We start from the raw sequence: 19734 nt of genomic DNA on the forward strand, positions 1-19734 counted from the left end.
TTACTTTTTTCCTGTTTTAGGGAAGGCGATTGCCCAAGTCAAAACACAGTGGACGATCACGAAATAGCCACACTATGAAATAACCCGTCCAGTTAACTCAGTGGTTAAGCGCCAGACTGTGTGCTAAAAAAACTTCAAGGTCAAGCAGCGCTGGTTTGGCTTTCGGGATGTGCGCTTCAGCAGGTAGCCACTTTAACAAGTCGAAATTCTGCCACTAAACTTGACTAGAATGAAACCGCCAACCAATCATAAGCTACGGTTTAAGTGACGTAAAAAATGTTCAAAGTCTCTACAATACATTTCTACAAGTATGTGAAACTGCCAGGAATAACCGCTCAGTGGTTACGCGCTCTGCTCAAGATCACGCGGCGCTGGTTCGACTCTCGGGGTGCGCGCTTGAGCAACGCATTTCAGGACTGCTCTCCGTTCAGCGGCACCTAGTGAATGGAATATTTCTCCGGCAACAACACTTTAACAATCGGAAAACTTCACTTTGGCAATTTCGGTAACAGACCCTGCGTCAAGAGCCTCTACACGTATGCGAAACTGCCAGGAATAACCTATCAAAGGCTTTTTCAATCCGAGGATAAAGATGTAAAATCAACCGACCAACATCCATTGAACAGCCTGCATCGTGGTTTTAAAATATTCTTTTTCTATACGGTAACATAGAATATGCCTTATGGTGCAAGTAGTCTGCTCACAACTGGCAGTCGGCCGTTTTAAAATTGTTTGTAAACTCAAAACGTTTCTTCCCATGTATCTCGATTCTACTGCAAAACCAAACCAAACAAATTGCCAGTCTCTGTTTTATATTATATCGAAGATCTATATTGGTTTACAAGCGATCATAGTGAGACGCAAATCCGCGTAAAGATGAAGCAAAGCTAGGTAACAATATCAGTAAAACACAGTGAACATGAAAATAAGCAAAACAGACTAACCATAAAGTTTTCTGTTCGGAATGAACTAAATTCTCATTATTTGGAGTCAAAAACACAGTCTAGTCATCCAGTTATTCGCAATTTTGGCCAACAATGTGCAAACACATGAAGACATAATTTTCTTGATGCAAAAATGGTATCGTGTGATTTCCACCATATAACAATCGGCCTGAACATAAGGTTGATATCTCAGTCGTGAAGAAATGGTGCATCTTTTAGCAGCACTTGTGGCCACTAGAAGGAGGGGGTGGGGGCGTGAAGCCATAATTAAACTCTTCTTCCTCTGTAGAACCTTCTATATGTAGTTGATACTCGACAGATTGATACATTCTTTTGGCTACGTAGTTGTACATTGAAGCAAATAGCCACTAATTCAAGCAGGCAAACCACTGCAGGTTTAAAGTGATGAAATGATGCCACAGGTGGATATTGTTTTGTCATAATGCTGATGCAAAGGTAAAAGGTCACACGCAACGTCATAAGTGGAGAAACGAGTCGATGAAGAATCCAAACGGCTATAAGTAGACGAAAATGAGAAATGAGAAGGTACATAGAAAGTTCTAAGAGAATACAATAGAATACAATCTAAGAGAATACCATAGAACCAGGGCCGGATTTAGCTGATGGGGGGCCCGGGGCACTTTTAGATCGGGGCCCCCCTGCAAAAAAAAATTTTCGCGCCTACGGCGCGAAAAACCCCCTCTGCGTTTACAGTAGCATCAATCCAGCACTGCACAGCATTTTGCAGAAACTTTAAAGGCTGAAAGGAAGAAAAAATAACACAAAATCACATTTTTTCCACATAGGGGGGCCCTTCAAAAGTCGGGGGGCCCGGGGCACCTGCCCCCTCTAAATTCGGGCCTGAATAGAACCAATTCAAATTTGGCAATCGAAACTTTATCCGTTATTGAAGCGTGAACGCCAGGCAATAGCTGGCCCCAGACAACAAATAGATCGAATTTTACACTGATCTGCTGTCTGGGTTAGTATTGGTGACATGAGCCAAAAGATTACAATACGCTTCAAATCGTTTGTGAGCCTCGGGAGGCGGTTGGATGGCGCAGCGGATAAGACGCTCGCTTTCCAATCATGCGATCCTGGTTCGACTCCAGGTTTTAGTCGGTTGTGGAAGAAATTACCCACCTCGACACAAGGTGTATTAAGTTGGTTGAGCTTAGCTGCTGATGGAAAGGAACTGGCCATCATACTCTGGTTAGTGTTGAAGGCTTAGTGTAATGAGAACGAACTTATCTATTCACCCCTCCAATGTTTAGAATCAAGTTGGGTTGTTACGCTTACAAAGTTTCTCTTTATCATCGTTTGCGCCGTTTACATTCAAAAGCGGTTTAAAATTTCTTTTCAGACAAAAAGCAGTGAATGCTCCACCACGCACTTTCGCACGATGAGTCAAATAACGTGTGGCCATGCCGAGCTGTACCAGAGCATGGGCGTGATAAAAATACGTGCAATAGAAAGGGTGTTTTATATTTTCACTATTAAAAAATACATGGGTTCTTATACGGTGAGGGTTTGGGTAAAAATTTTACACCCAAAATTTTAGCTCATTATGATGTCACAAGATGAGGGGGGGACACACCTCTTGAAGCACCAAATACCTCGTTTTTACATATTTCAAAAACTACCTTTGGTAAAGGGACAGAATTGGTGTCAAAATGCGCAGAAGATACGGTTTCCTATCACCGTTTCTAAAAGTGAAAAGACGTATCAGAAGCAGAAAAAAGTTATTCAAGAAAACTGTTTTTTTGAGTGAATTTTAGTTTTCAATAATTTTTGGTGTACTTTCAAATAAGCTTTGGTATTTTTCCATTACGTAGTTATATTTTTCTACAACATGACGTAATAATGACTATTTGATGGCCCACAACGTCAGTCACAATAAAGATATGGTAAAAAAGGGACAACGCCCCAAAATTGTAGTCCCCTTTCAAGATGAAAAATAACCTTGCACTTATCTCCTGAAATCGTGTGTGTTGCAGATGCAGATTCATCTCTGATGGCCACTAAATTGAGGAAGTGGGATGTAACATCGAAGTGCCGAATAGATTTATCAGAAAAGGGCTAAAGAAGAAGAAAGAACACCGATAAAGTATACAAGTCTACGGGAAAGCCATTGCAACGTTACTGAAAAACACGATTGGTTAAAAATCATAGCCGCAAATTAGTCAAAACTAGTTTTTTTAATAACTTTTTTTCTGCTGCCGATACATCTTTCGACAATCAGAAGCCATCATAGGCAACTATCTCTTCTGCGCATTTTGACACCAATTTTGTCACTTTACGATAAGTGGTCTTCGAAATCCATGAAAATTGGGGTATTTAGAACTTCAAGAGCTGTGCCCCACATCTTTATGACGTCATAATGAACTAAAATTTTGGGTGTTGAGTTTTACCTAAAACCCCATCACGTCAGACCGTGGCCACGGTCAGACTCCAGGCGTTTTAAAATCGAAAATGGGAAAAATATGAAACATCCTAGCGTACAATAAAAGAAATGATATGGTAGGCTGGCTGACAATCAATGTCCTGGCTGACAATCAAAGGCGGCTTGCCTTGCATTCGTTTTCAACAACATGACATTCGTGGTTTGTGACCAAGGGAACTTGCAAACAAGAGCGATTTCCAATACAGCAAAATACGTCATTTACAGACGTTGAATAAATGTAAAAATGGCGGATTTTGCTGTCTGGGTTTCAACCAAGCAAATGCGGTAAGCAAAAGTAACAGCACTAAGTCATGCTCAATGACAGTGAAATACACAAACAAGGCATGACCCACGAAAACAAAACTAGGGCTTTAGAAATAGACACTTCGGTATTTACATTTAATTACAACAGAAATACATCTTTTTTAATCACAATCCAAAGTTTCGTACAATAGGTTTTGACAAATAAACTACAATAACGTTAATACCACGCTTCAATTAATCTATGAACTTTCCAAAAAACAGTAAATAAACTCGTTGTTGTAATTAATACATTGTCGATTAACTTGCTCTTCCACTCAGCTGACTTCAGGGGACGTTGCCATATTTTTCCGAGCACCTATAAAAGAAAGTGGTACCTCGTGTTAAAACGATTGCATTTCGCCATCAGAACGCATTTGTTACCAAACAATACGCCAGTTGCAAAATTAGCAACATATGTTGGATTTTTACTTTTCAGATCATGTGTCTGGGTCTAGAACAATATCTGCATAAAACAATATACGTTCAAGAGTGACATGGTAAAAATCGGTAAATGTACCGGCGCTCTTGCCCGATCAATGCCACAAACAAGGGATGGTCATGCCGTATCAATATGAGAATTCTTTGTCAGAGTGCAGCCGTATAGTTACTTAACACTTATGCTAATGCACCATTATGCAAAACAACATACAATTGTTTCAAGCAGTTGTAATAACAGGCTTGATGAGTTTCCTGGTTGTCGTTTTTATGATGGAAAACAATACCCATCAACACAAACATCATGATTATAGCAGACTAAAGAAGAATCGGGTAGGTGTGTATTCTTTCTTCTTGTGATAGTTGTTAATAAATCTTTGAAATGCAAGTGGCACGATCAATTATTGTTCTTTTTTGATACAGTAGACCCCGCTTATTAAGCCCACCTCGGGACCGGACGATCTTGGGCTTATTAAGCCTGGAACGATTCTTTGCCAATCCAATACATTCAGTGATTCCGGACCGGACCAAATTGGACTTAATAAGCGGATGGACTTATTAACCGTAGGATTAATAAACTGAGGCTACTGTATTGAGATTTTTTACATTCTTTCAACATTTCATCACCATACATTTGAGCATTTGATGATCAATTGATCATGGTTGTAAGTTTGGGCTTTACGTACCACAACTACCACATCGCCTTAGACCAAGTCACTACCGTTATTCACCTGTTGCTTGGAACGTTTATTGGACGACCCCACTCCACCAATGTTACAAATATCCAGACTGCAAAACCCGTCATTTTTACATTGACTACCATGCTGAGCATTTCATGATGAATTAAAAAATGACGGATTTAGCTGTGTAGATAGTTATTTAAATTTCACTAAAACAAAAAGCATCCTTACTGACGATCGGTGATGTCATATTCTCAACGTTCGTCATATCCGGCATGGATCTGAATCATCAAGAAAATTTTTTAATTAGATATTGGTTGGATAATTCTTAGCTACTCTCTTCTAACTGAGTTCATTACGACAAAGTTCAAAACGAGCAAGAACGCGAGCATTGTACGATATCTTGTATGCTTCCCTGAATGTCCGCATTCAAATTTAAACCATTCCAGTCCATTTGAACTCGGCTAACGCTCCATTTCCCAAGCTGTCAGTTTGCATCAAGTTTTACAATTTTTTGGATAGTTCATTTAGCGACACCTCACGGAATGAATAATTCACAGAAAACCGACAGAAACTTCACTTTGGTTTAAAGCGAACACAAATATGCGAAATTGCTTAAGGATTAAATTGAAAAAGATTAAGGTTCAAAATAGACTTTCTCAGTCCGAAGATAAAGATTCCGACAATCTATCAGCTTCTTTTTGAGTGGCACTGCATCAAGTTGTTCTATAACAGCTTTTTTTGTCTCAATATAACAAGCCACGTAACTGCTTATTAATTTGATCGATTTCAAGCTGCGTTTCGCTGAAAGGTTCCACTGGTGACTCACGACTGAGCTCTAATAAGTTAGGCGTTGAAGAAAAAATATTTTTTTTACGAATGACGAAGGTGCACAAGAGCAGCTATGAGGACTTGTGATACAACTACGAACAATAAAACATATGTTATTGATTGAGTTTCGCTTTTAACAGCATGATCGTTGCTTACTTAGACTAGGGAACTGTGTTCCGAAAGCTTGTGCAATTCGATACTGCCACAACGAACTCGCAGCATCAGGCTAAAACAGATCGTTAAAATCTACACTGTGAAGTACGGTAATCAAATATATGTTGTTGAGATATTACGACCATGAACTAATTTTTACCTTGACGGCGACAGAGGCGTGGCACGTTTGCTGGACCCGCCAGATGTCGCATTAGAGCGAATCGAAGTCATTCTGATTGGAGGAAGAGGTTTCGGTGACGCCGGGGAGTATCCGACGGTGACATCATCAGCGGAAAGAAGTCGCATAGCTGAACTACCACTTCGACCAAGCACCTGTGAATACGTCATGCATGATAAACGCAGCGCATCCTTAGCACTTGTTGCTAGTTTCAGATCACTTCGCGTAAAATCGAGGCACAAGGTTAAGGACTTTAAAAAGGGGTTGTGTCTACACTGGGCGACCATTGTGGACCATCATCTCCATCATGCCATCGATAGATAGAAGTTACTCCTTCGAACGGGGGCTGGGTTGAGGATCAGCAGAGAAAGTTTTATCAAAACATTGAAAATATGATGTGCTCGTCCACGGAGTGATAATCTCAAGCGATCATTAAAATAGCAAGTAGAAGGTTGCTCATAGCTCGAAGCTGCAGTTTTTCGTCTAACCCTCTTCAGGAGCTGTCATCAGAATAAAATAAACCTAAATGTGGTGAAGCATTTATAGCAGAAGAAAAGAAGACAAATGAAATGTAAATTTTGGCTAATCAGAGAAATTCAAATTAGCAAAGAAGCTTTAGGGGAGGGGTCCGCAAATACTTCTTGGCGTGACCCAAAAAACAATCGTTGTAAATCTTCGTAACCAAATGTTTCAGAAGCATATAATTTTGCGCAAAATACTTTGCAATTTAATATCAATACGGCGGTCCCCAACCCACATCGGGACCGGACAACTTTGGACATTAAGCGGGTAGGCCTACTAAGTGGGGAAAAATTCTCTGCCACTTCTACACCTTCAGTAAAACCGGAATGGAGCAAATTGGGCTTATTAAGCGGGACTACTGTACTACCATTGAAAGTATAAATTTTCTTGTACAAAATTGTATGAAACTTAGCACATCAAAGAGTAAATTATTGTATCTATTTTTGCCAAACAAGTTATATTCATTGTAGGCTAAGTTTAAACTGTTTTGCGACCCAGAGTGGATGGTCTCGCGATCCAAATTTGGGTCGCGACGCACTATTTGCGGACCCTGTTTTAGGGCATAGACGAATTATTTTCAGCAGCAATTAAGCGCAACCATAAATTAAACCACGTTCGGAGTGCTTAAAACTAAACAATTCTCCAAGAATTTTCACTAAGCAATAGCTCCAGAAGACTTTCCAAGGTGAAAATAAATCTTCCAAAACCACACGAGATAGCAGTGAAACGACTGTCTTCAAAATAAGTAAAAGATAAAAACCTGAGACAAAGAAGCAGGAGTAGTTGGTGGGGCACTGGATTTGTAATCCGGTGATGAGAGGAGTGATGGAGAGTCTTGGAGGTTTGGTGTTGGATCCGCGTTTGTGTTAGGACGCATGCCAGTACCATCCCTGCGCACGCCTGCATGAATGAGAGCATTTAATTGAATGGACAAAAAATGAGAAAATAACTTTTGCTACATTCGGCAGCACTGAACTACACCACTCAAAATCTGTTGGAGCTTGATTGGTAATTGGCAGTTTCGAAAAAGTAGTGTGGAAAACAAGTCGAAGAAGTAACATTATCGATGAAATAATTCGCCGGAAACGGTGTCTCAATAGTTTCAAGACTGGCAGCCTTATTTTTCTAAAGCTGCATCAGCTCTTAAATAGGCTACCCACACTCCCAAAGTTAAAATTCCACTTCAAAATCCATGAGCTTATCAAGTCGGTTGACAACGTAGTCATATTGCAAAAATAAAAGTTTTACCAGAAAAATAAATGCACATTTCGAAAGTTGGGTTCAACGTACGAGATTCCGTCTCCAATCAAATATATGACTTAACTTTTTATAATTTTTATCAAATACGTTAACTAAAATACTGATTTCATAACCGAGAGGTGAGAGCCCTAGTATGGGAGCCCTCTTGAAAGGGCGCCGGTTCGACACCCCTCAAGAGCATGAAGCTTTATCTTTTGGTAAGATACTAAACTGATGGACACGAAGATTGGCTTTCTTACCTTTCTGTGCACTCTAAATCTTCGACAACCGGTCGTAAGGAAAAAAAAAAAAACTACAAAAGAAACGTAGATTCGGATTTACTTGTCTGGGAGCGAAGTCTCATTATCTCCATGTTCTTCATCCTGTCATTTCCCAAAGCAGCCTTCGGGCTAATGAGCGAATGGACATTGACCTGGTCAACTTGGTACCGGCCAATGTCGAGCTCTAACAGCTTTGGGACCGTTGATGGATGGAGTTGGTAGTTGGCAGATGGGCTGAACAAACCGTGGAAGTAATGCAAGAAAAATGAAAACTTTCTGCAAAAGCAGTGCAATGTAGGCTATGTTGTGGTACAGAAACTTAATAGACGAAAACAACTCACCCAATGTTTTTCTGCCATAGCCGATTGCAGATATCTAACGTTCAGTACTATTACTAACAACTAACCAGAAATAATACAAAAAACAACTAACAGTTAAAATACCAAAGTCATACAAAAACGAATTCGTGCGCGGACATTTTGCCGAAAGACATTTTGCCGAAACCCAGTATGCCGAAAGACATTTTGCCAAAACCCATTATGCCGAAAGACATTTTCCGGAACCCAGTATGCCGAAAGACATTTTCTGAAACCCAGTATGCCGAAAGACATTTTTCCGAAACCCAGTATGTCGAAAGACCATTTTCCGAAACCCATTATGCCGAAAGACCATTTTCCGAAACCCAGTATGCCGAAAGACCATTTTCCGAAACCCAGTATGCCGAAAGACCATTTTCCGAAACCCAGTATGCCGAAAGACCATTTTCCGAAACCCAGTATGCCGAAAGACCATTTTCCGAAACCCAGTATGCCGAAAGACCATTTTCCGAAACCCAGTATGCCGAAAGACATTTTCTGAAACCCAGTATGCCGAAAGACATTTTTCCGAAACCCAGTAGGTATGCCGAAAGACATTTTCCGAAACCCAGTATGCCGAAAGACCATTTTCCGAAACCCAGTATGCCGAAAGACCATTTTCCGAAACCCAGTATGCCGAAAGACCATTTTCCGAAACCTAGTATGCCGAAAGACCATTTTCCGAAACCTAGTATGCCGAAAGACCATTTTCCGAAACCCAGTTTGCCGAAAGATCATTTTCCGAAACCCAGTATGCCGAAAGACCATTTTCCGAAACCCAGTATGCCGAAAGACATTTTCCGAAACCCAGTATGCCGAAAGACCATTTTCCGAAACCTAGTATGCCGAAAGACCATTTTCCGAAACCTAGTATGCCGAAAGACCATTTTCCGAAACCCAGTTTGCCGAAAGATCATTTTCCGAAACCCAGTATGCCGAAAGACCATTTTCCGAAACCCAGTATGCCGAAAGACATTTTCCAAAACCCAGTATGCCGAAAGACATTTTTCCGAAACCCAGTATGCCGAAAGACCATTTTCCGAAACCCAGTATGCCGAAAGACCATTTTCCGAAACCCAGTATGCCGAAAGACCATTTTCCGAAACCCAGTATGCCGAAAGACCATATTCCGAAACCCAGTATACCGAAAGACATTTTCCGAAACCCAGTATGCCGAAAGACCATATTCCGAAACCCAGTATGCCGAAAGACATTTTGCCGAAACCCAGTATGCCGAAAGACATTTTCCGAAACCCAGTATGCCGAAAGACCATTTTCCGAAACCCAGTATGCCGAAAGACCATTTTCCGAAACCCAGTATGCCGAAAGACCATTTTCCGAAACCCAGTATGCCGAAACCCAGTATGCCGAAAGACCATATTCCGAAACCCAGTATGCCGAAAGACATTTTCCGAAACCCAGTATGCCGAAAGACATTTTCCGAAACCCAGTATGCCGAAAGACATTTTTCCGAAACCCAGTATGCCGAAAGACCATTTTCCGAAACCCAGTATGCCGAAAGACCATTTTCCGAAACCCAGTATGCCGAAAGACATTTTCCGAAACCCAGTATGCCGAAAGATATTTTTCCGAAACCCAGTATGCCGAAAGACATTTTCCGAAACCCAGTATGCCGAAAGACATTTTTGCGAAACCCAGTATGCCGAAAGATATTTTTCCGAAACCCAGTATAACGAAAGACATTTTTGCGAAACCCAATAGGCCGAAAGACATTTTGCCGAAAGGACAAATTGCCGAATGGACTAATTACCAAAAGGACTATTTGCGACAAAGTTTCGTTACTATGCAAGCAGTGCCTTTGAACTGGTAATCGGCATTTAGTCCTTTCTACAAAATGAGTTTCGGAAAAATATCCAATCGGCAAAATGTCCGGGTACCAACGAATTACCCTTTTTCTCCTTTGTGGGTTCTTGACACCGGAAGGCTGTGCGACAATGCTGCGTTAACGTTCCACATGCTCGTTGCTTCCTCATTCTTCAGTCCTTCAAACAGTTACGGAAAATTACATTGCGGGTAGTGAAGGACCATTAATGTTAGCAATATCATAGCCGTTACGCCACACTACGCTACGGTTCTGGACATACACTAAACAGCCAATCAACGTGGATAATGCAGAAGCGTAAAAGTTGAGGATAAACTGTAGTCTACTGAAATGGTTTTACTTCGTGTCAAATTGGTCATGGTTTCATCCGTATTACAAATGTGAAAATACAATCAGAGTGAATAAAATGATCCGGGATCCTAGTAAACACCAACCCGATGCAATATCACTTGCTAACCACACTAAGCAATAAGCATGTCAAGATCGCTATTGCACTACCTGCCACGGTGAGTGATTGACTGGGACGGGCGCTCGGTTTCATCGCTGTTGTGTATAGCCTGCTGCCGCTAGTGGGAGGTAGAGATCCATACTTTCCTGCATCTGAATGTAAATCGGTTTGTTAAAAAGTTTGCTGGTATGTTGCAAGCCTTCTTTTCCACTTTCATACAGCAAAATGATGCCCGTTGATACTGGTCCGATTAAAGATTTTACTAGGTAAGATACCAGCTAGTTAAAGTTTCCGTTCTGCTTTGTTTCAACATAGGTTGGTATTGTAACAATGCAAAAGGGCAAACTGTAAGTAGCGTGGAAGAGAATAAAAACAGTGACGTTGAATCGTACCATGCGCAGTTATAGATCTTCCCATCTGCGACTTCTTTATCAGCATCTTCTGCAGCATTGCTTCCACCTGATGCTTGTTAAACTTGGTGCTGATCTTTCCAGAATATCTGGCATAAAATAATGTATCATCACAGCATTGTTACTAAAATCGATGGCTTTATTACGACATATTGAACATTGAAGTTTCGATTTCTAGTAATTTATCTAGGCTTATGCTTCGCGGATGAATATCTGAATCAAACGCCCAGAAAGCGAATCTTTTCACCTTCAATAATGATACAGTAGTTCATGTCCCGGTATAAACAAGAGCTTGCTTTTCCTAGAACTTCTCAGAGACCTTCAAATCCCGATGACAACGACAATGCTTAGTAAGAGAGACCCCTTCGTATGGAATAGTCCAATGTCCCAATACAGAATTATCAACTACAAGATTTATAAAATATACACGCTAGTCCAATTGTTTACTTCCTAAATTGACTTTTCCCTTTGAAAGACACAACTGGCTTGATGAGGAAAGCGCCGGTGACGTTTTCCAGCCGCTGAAGGGCATCACAGAGCAAGATGGCCAACCGACGACGCTCTGACGTCATTTCGTCCATCTCACGTGACCAGGTTTGGGCACGACGCTGTTGCAAGGTTTCCATTTTTTCTATAAAATGAATAAATAAAAGTTATGTCACTTGTGATCTTCTATTCTTCTAAATTTGGTTGATACACCACAGATTGATGCATTTTTCTACAACGGAGTTGTATATTGAAAGGTCTCACCTACTGCACTGGGTGGCAAGCTGGGTATACAAGAAGATGGTCAAATGTTTGTGGCTTGGTGCCACAACTATTACAATTATATCGAATGAATAAAATGTCTTTGCATAATCGTTTATTTACCAGTTTGGTAGAAGTTTCACTGCTATTTACGATAATCATTTGAGAATAAAATTGCATTGAAAGTTAAGATATAACTTTCTTCTACTTCGCCCAACAACCCATGAAGGGCAGATAACCATGACTCGGGGAAGAAAATTGGTGAATTCGCCACCAAAGTCACTGCCTACACACGCTGCACTACCTGTTGTAAGTTGAAACTGACCATTTTTGACCAGTGCGCGATGATGGGCAAAATCTATTAGTGCCTTTGCAGCCATAATGCAGTAGTCGTAGTAACAACCGTAGTTGTCGAAGTCGGCAGTTTGTAAAGGATGAAACTGTCATGTTTAACTGCATGTCACATCACCGTATTCTCGGCTCTACATTGATCGTTTTGTTTAGGTCTATCAATAAAGGGTGTAAAAAAAGTAAAATGTGACTAAAGGAAGAAATTACTCTAAAAACAAAATACAAGCTCTGCATTTCTTTGGTACAAAATATTGACACAATAAAAATTGAAACCGACTACACAAAGCAAACCAGCTGACATACCTAATATAGTGAAGACCTCAGAAGTGACAAGATTGCTATTCCTCACGTTTGTCTCAATAACTTTCATCTTCCTATGATGGAGGAGCTTGTTGGCGAGATGCTGGATGCGACGAGCTGGGATATCGTTGTAAGCCTCCATGGTGGTTACCACTGATTCAAGAGTCCCCTGCTCAAAAGATTCATGTTTCATGACGTAATAAGATTCTAAAGTTCAGACTTAATTTGAAAAGAAGGAAAACTGTCCACCGATCAACGGAAGGGGAAGAAGGAAAGGAAGATCTTAATGACGATAACGAGAGTACATAAGAGAGGATGTAGATTGTAGAAGCTGAGGGATTGAAAGAAGAAAATGCGAATAACAGACGATTGTAAAAATCAAAAATCTAAACCGGCCACAGTGTGAAATTAAAACCAAAAGAAAAAGATTTAGCGACATTTGAATGTTCCGCGGCTTGTATTTAAACTTGCCTTGCTTATCCTTTCCCAGAAGAAACATAACCTCATTTAATCACCTCCACAATCTGTGAAGAGACAGCAAAATCTGCAGACGTTAAGTCAATGTAGAAAAGACAAATTTTGCTGTCTGGGTGAGGACATCGGGCACAGGCTCACTTGTGTTATCTTCCCAGCCGTGGCCGACTTCTTCAGTTCCGCCGCGTTGTGGTCGGTGTCTTGTCGCGTGAACACGATTGTGACGTCAGACTCGTTGGTCGGAGGACGGTGTGACGTAGAAGAGTTTTTCCCGAACATGGGAACCACAGCAGGAGAAGATGGGAACCCGGATCCGGAAGTCTAATACAAGTAATTAAAATACAATTCATTGCCACGTGTAAGGTAGAAATCGTAACTTTATTGGGTTCATGAATACGTTCTGAAGACGGACTTTGTTGTAGTGTGCGAAACGTTAGTGTAACATGTATCTTCAACGTTATTGCACAGAAAGTTTACATTGTCACATAAACATTGTTCAAAACAAGCAAATGATCTTATGCAACAAGTAAATGAGCTTATCATATAACGCAGTTTGATAAATTAACTTAGGAGTGACCAATAGTCACCCCAGCAGCTGTGGTGTTTCCTCGTTGTGTTTCACTCAGTGTGTTTTGCATGTGCATGATCATGGCGGCATCGTGTTGGCTTCTCTTCTCATATTCCGCTCGTAGAGTGGACAGTTCGTCCTGCAAAGGAGAAGGAACGTTTACGAGCCCAGCGACGTGTTAGTTTGGTTGGTTTTATGAATCTTTATGGACAGGAAAGGCCACACCCTCCACATAAGGATTAATTCATGGCAGTCCCTGGTAGTTTCGAATACTTGTAGAGACTTTGAACCACTGACGCAAGGCCGGTTACCGAGATTGGTAGAGTGAAATTTTCGATTGTTGAAATGTTGTTACCGGAGAATTATTCCATTCATCAAGTGCCGCTGAATGGAGAGCAGTCCTTGTAATGCGTTGCTCAAGCGCACATCCCGAGAGCAGAACCTGCGCTCTTGAACTTGAGTCCTGCGTTTAACCAATTAGCTAACTTTAATCTAGCTCACTTCTATTGTGTAAAGGGGTGTGGATAATTTTCCTTAATCTCAGGTGTGTTAGCTACCTAACCAAACATGACGTTGATTCAACGTTATACTCACAACGACTCTTGCATGCTGTACGTACATGATGCTGTTTTGCAATTAATACAAGCGGGTCGTATTGAAAGCTATCACATTCAGAAAATGAACAACGCAGTAATGATAAGCCTACTGCAAAAATTTCAACAAATACACGACTTTAGGCCCAATACCCCTCCCTAAATATACCAGCACATGCTGATGTAAATATAGACAAGCGCAACGTTTACATGAGAAAACTGCATAACTCATTTTAATTCTTTGAGGGAAATTTTCTACGTAAAACTAAAAACAAATGCAGACAATAATTTATACTTTTTAAAAAGCTAATGTAGTCCTAAAGATATAAACTTCAAAAATAAAGTCTCTAAGTGATCAAATGTACCTTTCCTTCCATCGGATGCTGTTTGTTATAGTACTAGTAAAGGTGATTCCCATACTTGAATTAAAGCATCGGGGGATGAGAAGATAAGGTTCTCATTATACTAAGCCTTCGGCACTAAGGAGAGTAGGATGGCTAGTTCCTTTCTCTTGGCCGCCTTTCCTTCAGCAACTACGCCCACCCAATTTAAAACACTGTGGGTAGAGATGAACGGTGTTGTTCCACAACCAGCTTAAACCGGGAGTCGAACCAGGATTGCAAGATTGAAAAGGGAACGCCTTATCCTCAGCGCCATCTCATCGTACTACACTAGTACCAACATAAAAAAAACAACACTTGGCGTTTTCAGCGCAGCAGGTCATCGTGGCTCACAAAAGGTGGCGCATCATATCAAGACAAGTTAATCTGTTCTACGCAATAGAGAACAGCTGACCTGCAATCTTCCAATTTGTAACCGCAGATGATCGTTTCCTTCACTGGTTGTATCAGCTAAGAGGGAGATGACGTTCTCAGTGATGCATGACAAGACCTGCTCCACAGAACCACTCATGCGTGACACAAAGACTTGCACCTATAAACAGCAAATATGCTGTTCACATATATATTATATACTCTGCGGCGCTCTAGAAAAATTTGGTAAAAGACAGAATTCATAACTTTTCAAAGCTGAAAATTCGATGAAAACCGATGTGGCATTTCCAAAAAACTAAAATAAGCAAGAAAATCATACTAGAAAAGTAGAAGTTTGTACTCTTGTGTGGATGAATCAACAACAAAAGAGCTACATATCTCAACTTACCTGGTCGTTAGAGGCGTCATAGTTATCGGTTTTAACCGAATTTATTGAGTGTGCTTTGATCTGGTGGGTGGGGTAATGCGACATTTCTTCAGTGATCTGCAGGAGCAATAGAATGTGAAACTCTCTAACCCACCTTGAATTCGAATAAATGTTTCCGTTTAAAAATATTCTTAGGCAAACGAAAACAATGCCTTACTTCCGGTTGTGGTTAGTAAAAATATTAACTTTCGTCATCATCTAAGAATATACCATAACTTATAAACAAACAGAAACTGGATTCTTCAATTATGACGTCAAAGAGATAAAGTTTCAATGACGTAAAATTACCTTATCTTTGAATTGAACTACAGCTCTGTATGAGCGCAGGAATTCTTCAAGCAAGCCACCGTCAAACATGCCCTGAAGAAAAATCGGTTAATGTATTCGCAGTGATAATCGCTCATAAGAATATAAATGTTAATTAGCGTTCTATGGGACGACTATTACGTTTGTAACGGAGTGAAAATTATCTACAGCTGCCACAAGTACTAAGAAATTTAAAAAATGCAACCGTTCAAGCCATTGCTGCTCCGGTGCTCTTTCATAGATCACAAACCTAAAATATCCTTTGCCTTTTTAAACAATCCTATTCATTGTCGTAGTATAGGCAAGTGATCGCAACCAAATACAATGCCACTGAAGCCACCCCCCCCCCCCCCAGCCGTGGTCAGCTTCAACGTGTGGTTTTGAATTTTTAAAATTATTGTAGTTTTTTGTTGTTGCAAAGTATTGTGGAAAGGTAGAACTACTCTGGTAGTCTCAGATAACAAATAAATGAGAGCAGCAAACAGCCATCAAGGTCAATTCAACACAATTTTTTATTAAACAAAGCAATATCTTATACCTTGTGCTGAGGGGTATCCTGTCCAGCACGACTGGCCACGCCTTCCGTACGCCTCCTATTGATGACCTCCCTCCGTTCTGCTATCTTCTGCCGATACGCGCTGACAAGCGACCGGCTGGTCATTGGAGAGGCAGGCTTTGAGAAGGTTGATGGGGATGCTGCTCGGGGTGAGATGGAGTCGTCCAGTTGCTAAGAATTATGTTTTATTGCTTCATGTAACGCTACCATACAAGACTACAGCAATAAAACTACAATGAGTGCTACAGCAAACGAAAACAGAGGTTAACCATTTAATTGGCAGATGACATATCCAACAGAACAAAAACATGCATGTGCATTGTGTAAGCATTAAATGACTGGCTGATGATAATAACAAACCATAATTATCAACCATGTAGCAAGGATAGTGATGGTTGATACAAACAATAAATATTCAGTGGTAAATATAGATTAAGGTTTTGAACCACATCATACAATACGATTCTAGGGGTCATGTACAGTCGCAGTAAACAAAATGTTAAGGTTGTGAGATAGCATGGCAAGATTTAGTTAATACATTTCCAACCTGTACGTTATCCTCGGTGAGAGGGTGCGCAGCATCTTCCTCTAGATGAGGACCTTCTCGGTTGACTGAAGCTGAACATAAATATAACTGACATTGCAGCGCAAGGTTTACCATTAACCTTTAAGTGAAACGTGAGACTTTAAAATGATTAACCTCTTGAAGACAGAAACTGGTCTTTTAAGAAACTAAGCACAATTTCAAATTATTAACATTGAACAGCGAATGTCATCGACAGAATCAGTTAGTTTAATAACAACAGAAAAATATAAAAAAGTGTTGCTGATTTTTCGTCATGTAATTTATCACATGCATCGACCAATCGACTACTCCACGAGTAAAACCTTCTGTGAGTTACTGGACAGAAAGCAAACGTTGTTTGTAAATTTTAAGTTGCATTTGAAACATCAACTTTTCAGTTTTGAAATATTTGTTCAGCAGTGAAAGACTAGGTCTTCCACAAAATCTGTTACGTGAACAATGCAATTCTACCTATTTGTTCTTGCTCGGCTGCAAACTCTTCCAGATTCTTCATGGCTTCCTCAGCATCTGCCTCTGCCGCCTCCTAAATGAAAATTGTGCCAGATGGTGAGACAAACTATTATTACAAAAAAGTAACTTCCAAGCTTCTCAAAGCAAAGTCGTTCACAAAATTGTGTTCAAAAAATATTTAAAAAGGAAAAAAACTCCGTCAAAACTCAACGGTAAAACTATCCTCCTTTGCTACAAAATTATCCCCATGATATGAAAGTATACAAAATTAAATATTACTGTGTCGTGGAAATGCTGATTTAATGACTTCAGCCTTCTTGAAACCCTAGTCATCAATCGCAATCGACCGTGTAGGAACGCTACAGTTTAAGAAAACGTTTGAAATGCATTTCTTGACTACAAGTAATGTTGAGATGTTAAAGCTTCAATTTATCGAAAAGTATGATTGAACTGACCGAAGATTGATTATTGTATGATATAAAATCCTGTACAGGCCATAGAACATCAAAACAACAAACGAATATTTAGCCTCATAGAAAAAAAGTCGAAGTCTTCAACTGTATGGTACTGTTTTGGTTTAAAGTTTTCAGTACAAGCAATGTTTTAAATTTGGGTTCTCGTCAAAAAATTAAAGATTACTTTATTACTAAATTTTTAACTAACTTAAAACGAGGCCATCCCAACAAAATGTCGCAATGAAGGCAATTCGTTCACAAGCACAAAAAACAGCTAGAGGGTGAAACCATGTCGACAAAGTAATCAACAAAAGAAAGAATATGGGCGATGGGGAAATTATGTTTATTTAGTAAATGGACATTACGAGACGTAGAAACAACGTAAACAACATATTATTAGAGAAATAAAACAAAGTAACTTCAGCGGGTTTAACATGATGTATTACATACACATTACACAAATATAACATAATTAAAAATAAACTCTAACGTTTTCGACACGTACGTGTGTCCTCATCAGGAATTACATATCTGCAATAAACATAAAATGAAAATTGTAAGGTATACTTTGCACTATAACTGTAACTGTATACTAACGACACTCCAGACTGAAAAGCACAAACTGAACGAGTGACACAGGAATGATTACAAGTAAATTATACGGTGGAAACAGATCACATGAGGTGTAAACTACAGGCATTTGACAAACAATTAGAACACACACAAGAGGAACGATGAGCCACAGGCGAATAAATGCCGGTTGAGAGACGGATTATTACGTTTGATTCTTAAGGCTTCCATGATCTTAGTCTGAAATTCAGATCTGCCTGGAGAGATGATGTTAAATTGTTCGATCGAGACATTGTCAGTGCACGTTTCACAAGAGGCGATGTGCTCTTTAATTGCACTTTTGGTTATGTCTGGTTTGCGTCACGCAAACAACTAAATTTATACACAACTTTCGAAGAAAGAGCGAAGGGGGTAGGCGACTTCAGTTGAAAATATTGATGCACTTTAAATGTTTTATACACAGGATGAATGTCACATGAAAATTTCTTTTTTATAAGTTTAGCTAGTTTTTTCGCAAAGCTTGTTGAATCTTTTCCTAAAAAGGGTATACTAATAAAATAACTAAAATCTACTTCTTCAGGCGTGTCCTTTATTTCATCAGCCATGAAGGTGTTTAAGACTTTATTGAAAAAGTGGGAAGGATATCCATTTAAATAAAACATATTTTTCAATTTCTTGATTTCTTTCTGAAACAACTGATTATCAGAACACACCAAACGAGCAAGAGACAACAGACACAAAATTAAACCAGATTTCCATTTGTTAGGGCATAGAGCGTTATAATTTAAAAGCAAGCCAGTGTTGGTAGGTTTTCGCCAAATCCAGGTGTCAAAAGAATTGGGTTTAATTTCAATTTCAACATCAAGAAAAGCGATGGTATCATTAGATTTTTCCAGTGTAAATTCGATATTTTTATGCTGCGAGTTTAAGAGGTTTAAATAATTTTATATACCCTTATTTGTATACCCTATTTAGGAAAAGATTCAACAAGCTTTGCAAAAAACCTAGCTAAACTTATAAAAAAGAAATTTTCATGTGACATTCATCCTGTGTATAAAACATTTAAAGTGCATCAATATTTTCAACTGAAGTCGCCTACCCCCTTCGCTCTTTCTTCGAACGTTGTGTATAAATTTAGTTGTTTGCGTGACACAAACCAGACATACATTGGCAGTTATTCGCCTGTGGCTCATCGTTCCTCTTGTGTGTGTTCTAATTGTTTGTCAAATGCCTGTGGTATACACCTCACGTGATCTGTTTTCCACCGTATAATTTACTTGTAATCATTCCTGTATCACTCGTTCAGTTGTGCTTTTCAGTCTGGAGTGTCGTTAGTATACAGTTACAGTTATAGTGCAAAGTATACCTTACCATTTTCATTTTATGTATATTGCAGATATGTAATTCCTGATGAGGACACACGTACGTGTCGAAAACGTTAGAGTTTATTTTTAATTATGTTATATTTGTGTAATGTGTATGTAATACATCATGTTAAACCCGCTGAAGTTA

The 19734-nt window shown here is 39.7% G+C and overlaps 1 protein-coding gene across 1 annotated transcript in view; it reads right to left on the minus strand.

The window, feature by feature from the left end:
- Positions 1–802: 802 nt before the first annotated feature.
- The window catches only part of LOC145780649 (uncharacterized), a 32608-nt gene continuing 13676 nt past the window's right edge, over positions 803–19734 (minus strand). Inside the window, exons 13-30 of the mRNA XM_082592272.1 lie at positions 17198–17270; positions 16709–16779; positions 16144–16332; positions 15588–15659; positions 15261–15356; positions 14895–15032; positions 13526–13645; positions 13080–13259; positions 12468–12633; positions 11514–11697; positions 11049–11155; positions 10707–10808; positions 10275–10368; positions 8071–8243; positions 7250–7389; positions 5950–6122; positions 5037–5086; positions 803–4006 (exon numbers count right to left, since the gene is read on the minus strand). Of these exons, the coding sequence (XP_082448398.1) occupies positions 3966–4006; positions 5037–5086; positions 5950–6122; positions 7250–7389; positions 8071–8243; positions 10275–10368; positions 10707–10808; positions 11049–11155; positions 11514–11697; positions 12468–12633; positions 13080–13259; positions 13526–13645; positions 14895–15032; positions 15261–15356; positions 15588–15659; positions 16144–16332; positions 16709–16779; positions 17198–17270 (2169 nt within the window). The 3' untranslated portion in view covers positions 803–3965. The remainder of the gene's footprint in view (positions 4007–5036; positions 5087–5949; positions 6123–7249; positions 7390–8070; positions 8244–10274; positions 10369–10706; positions 10809–11048; positions 11156–11513; positions 11698–12467; positions 12634–13079; positions 13260–13525; positions 13646–14894; positions 15033–15260; positions 15357–15587; positions 15660–16143; positions 16333–16708; positions 16780–17197; positions 17271–19734) is intronic.

This window comes from Aplidium turbinatum, chromosome 12 (assembly GCF_918807975.1).
Source record: "Aplidium turbinatum chromosome 12, kaAplTurb1.1, whole genome shotgun sequence".
NCBI classification, from domain to species: domain Eukaryota; kingdom Metazoa; phylum Chordata; class Ascidiacea; order Aplousobranchia; family Polyclinidae; genus Aplidium; species Aplidium turbinatum.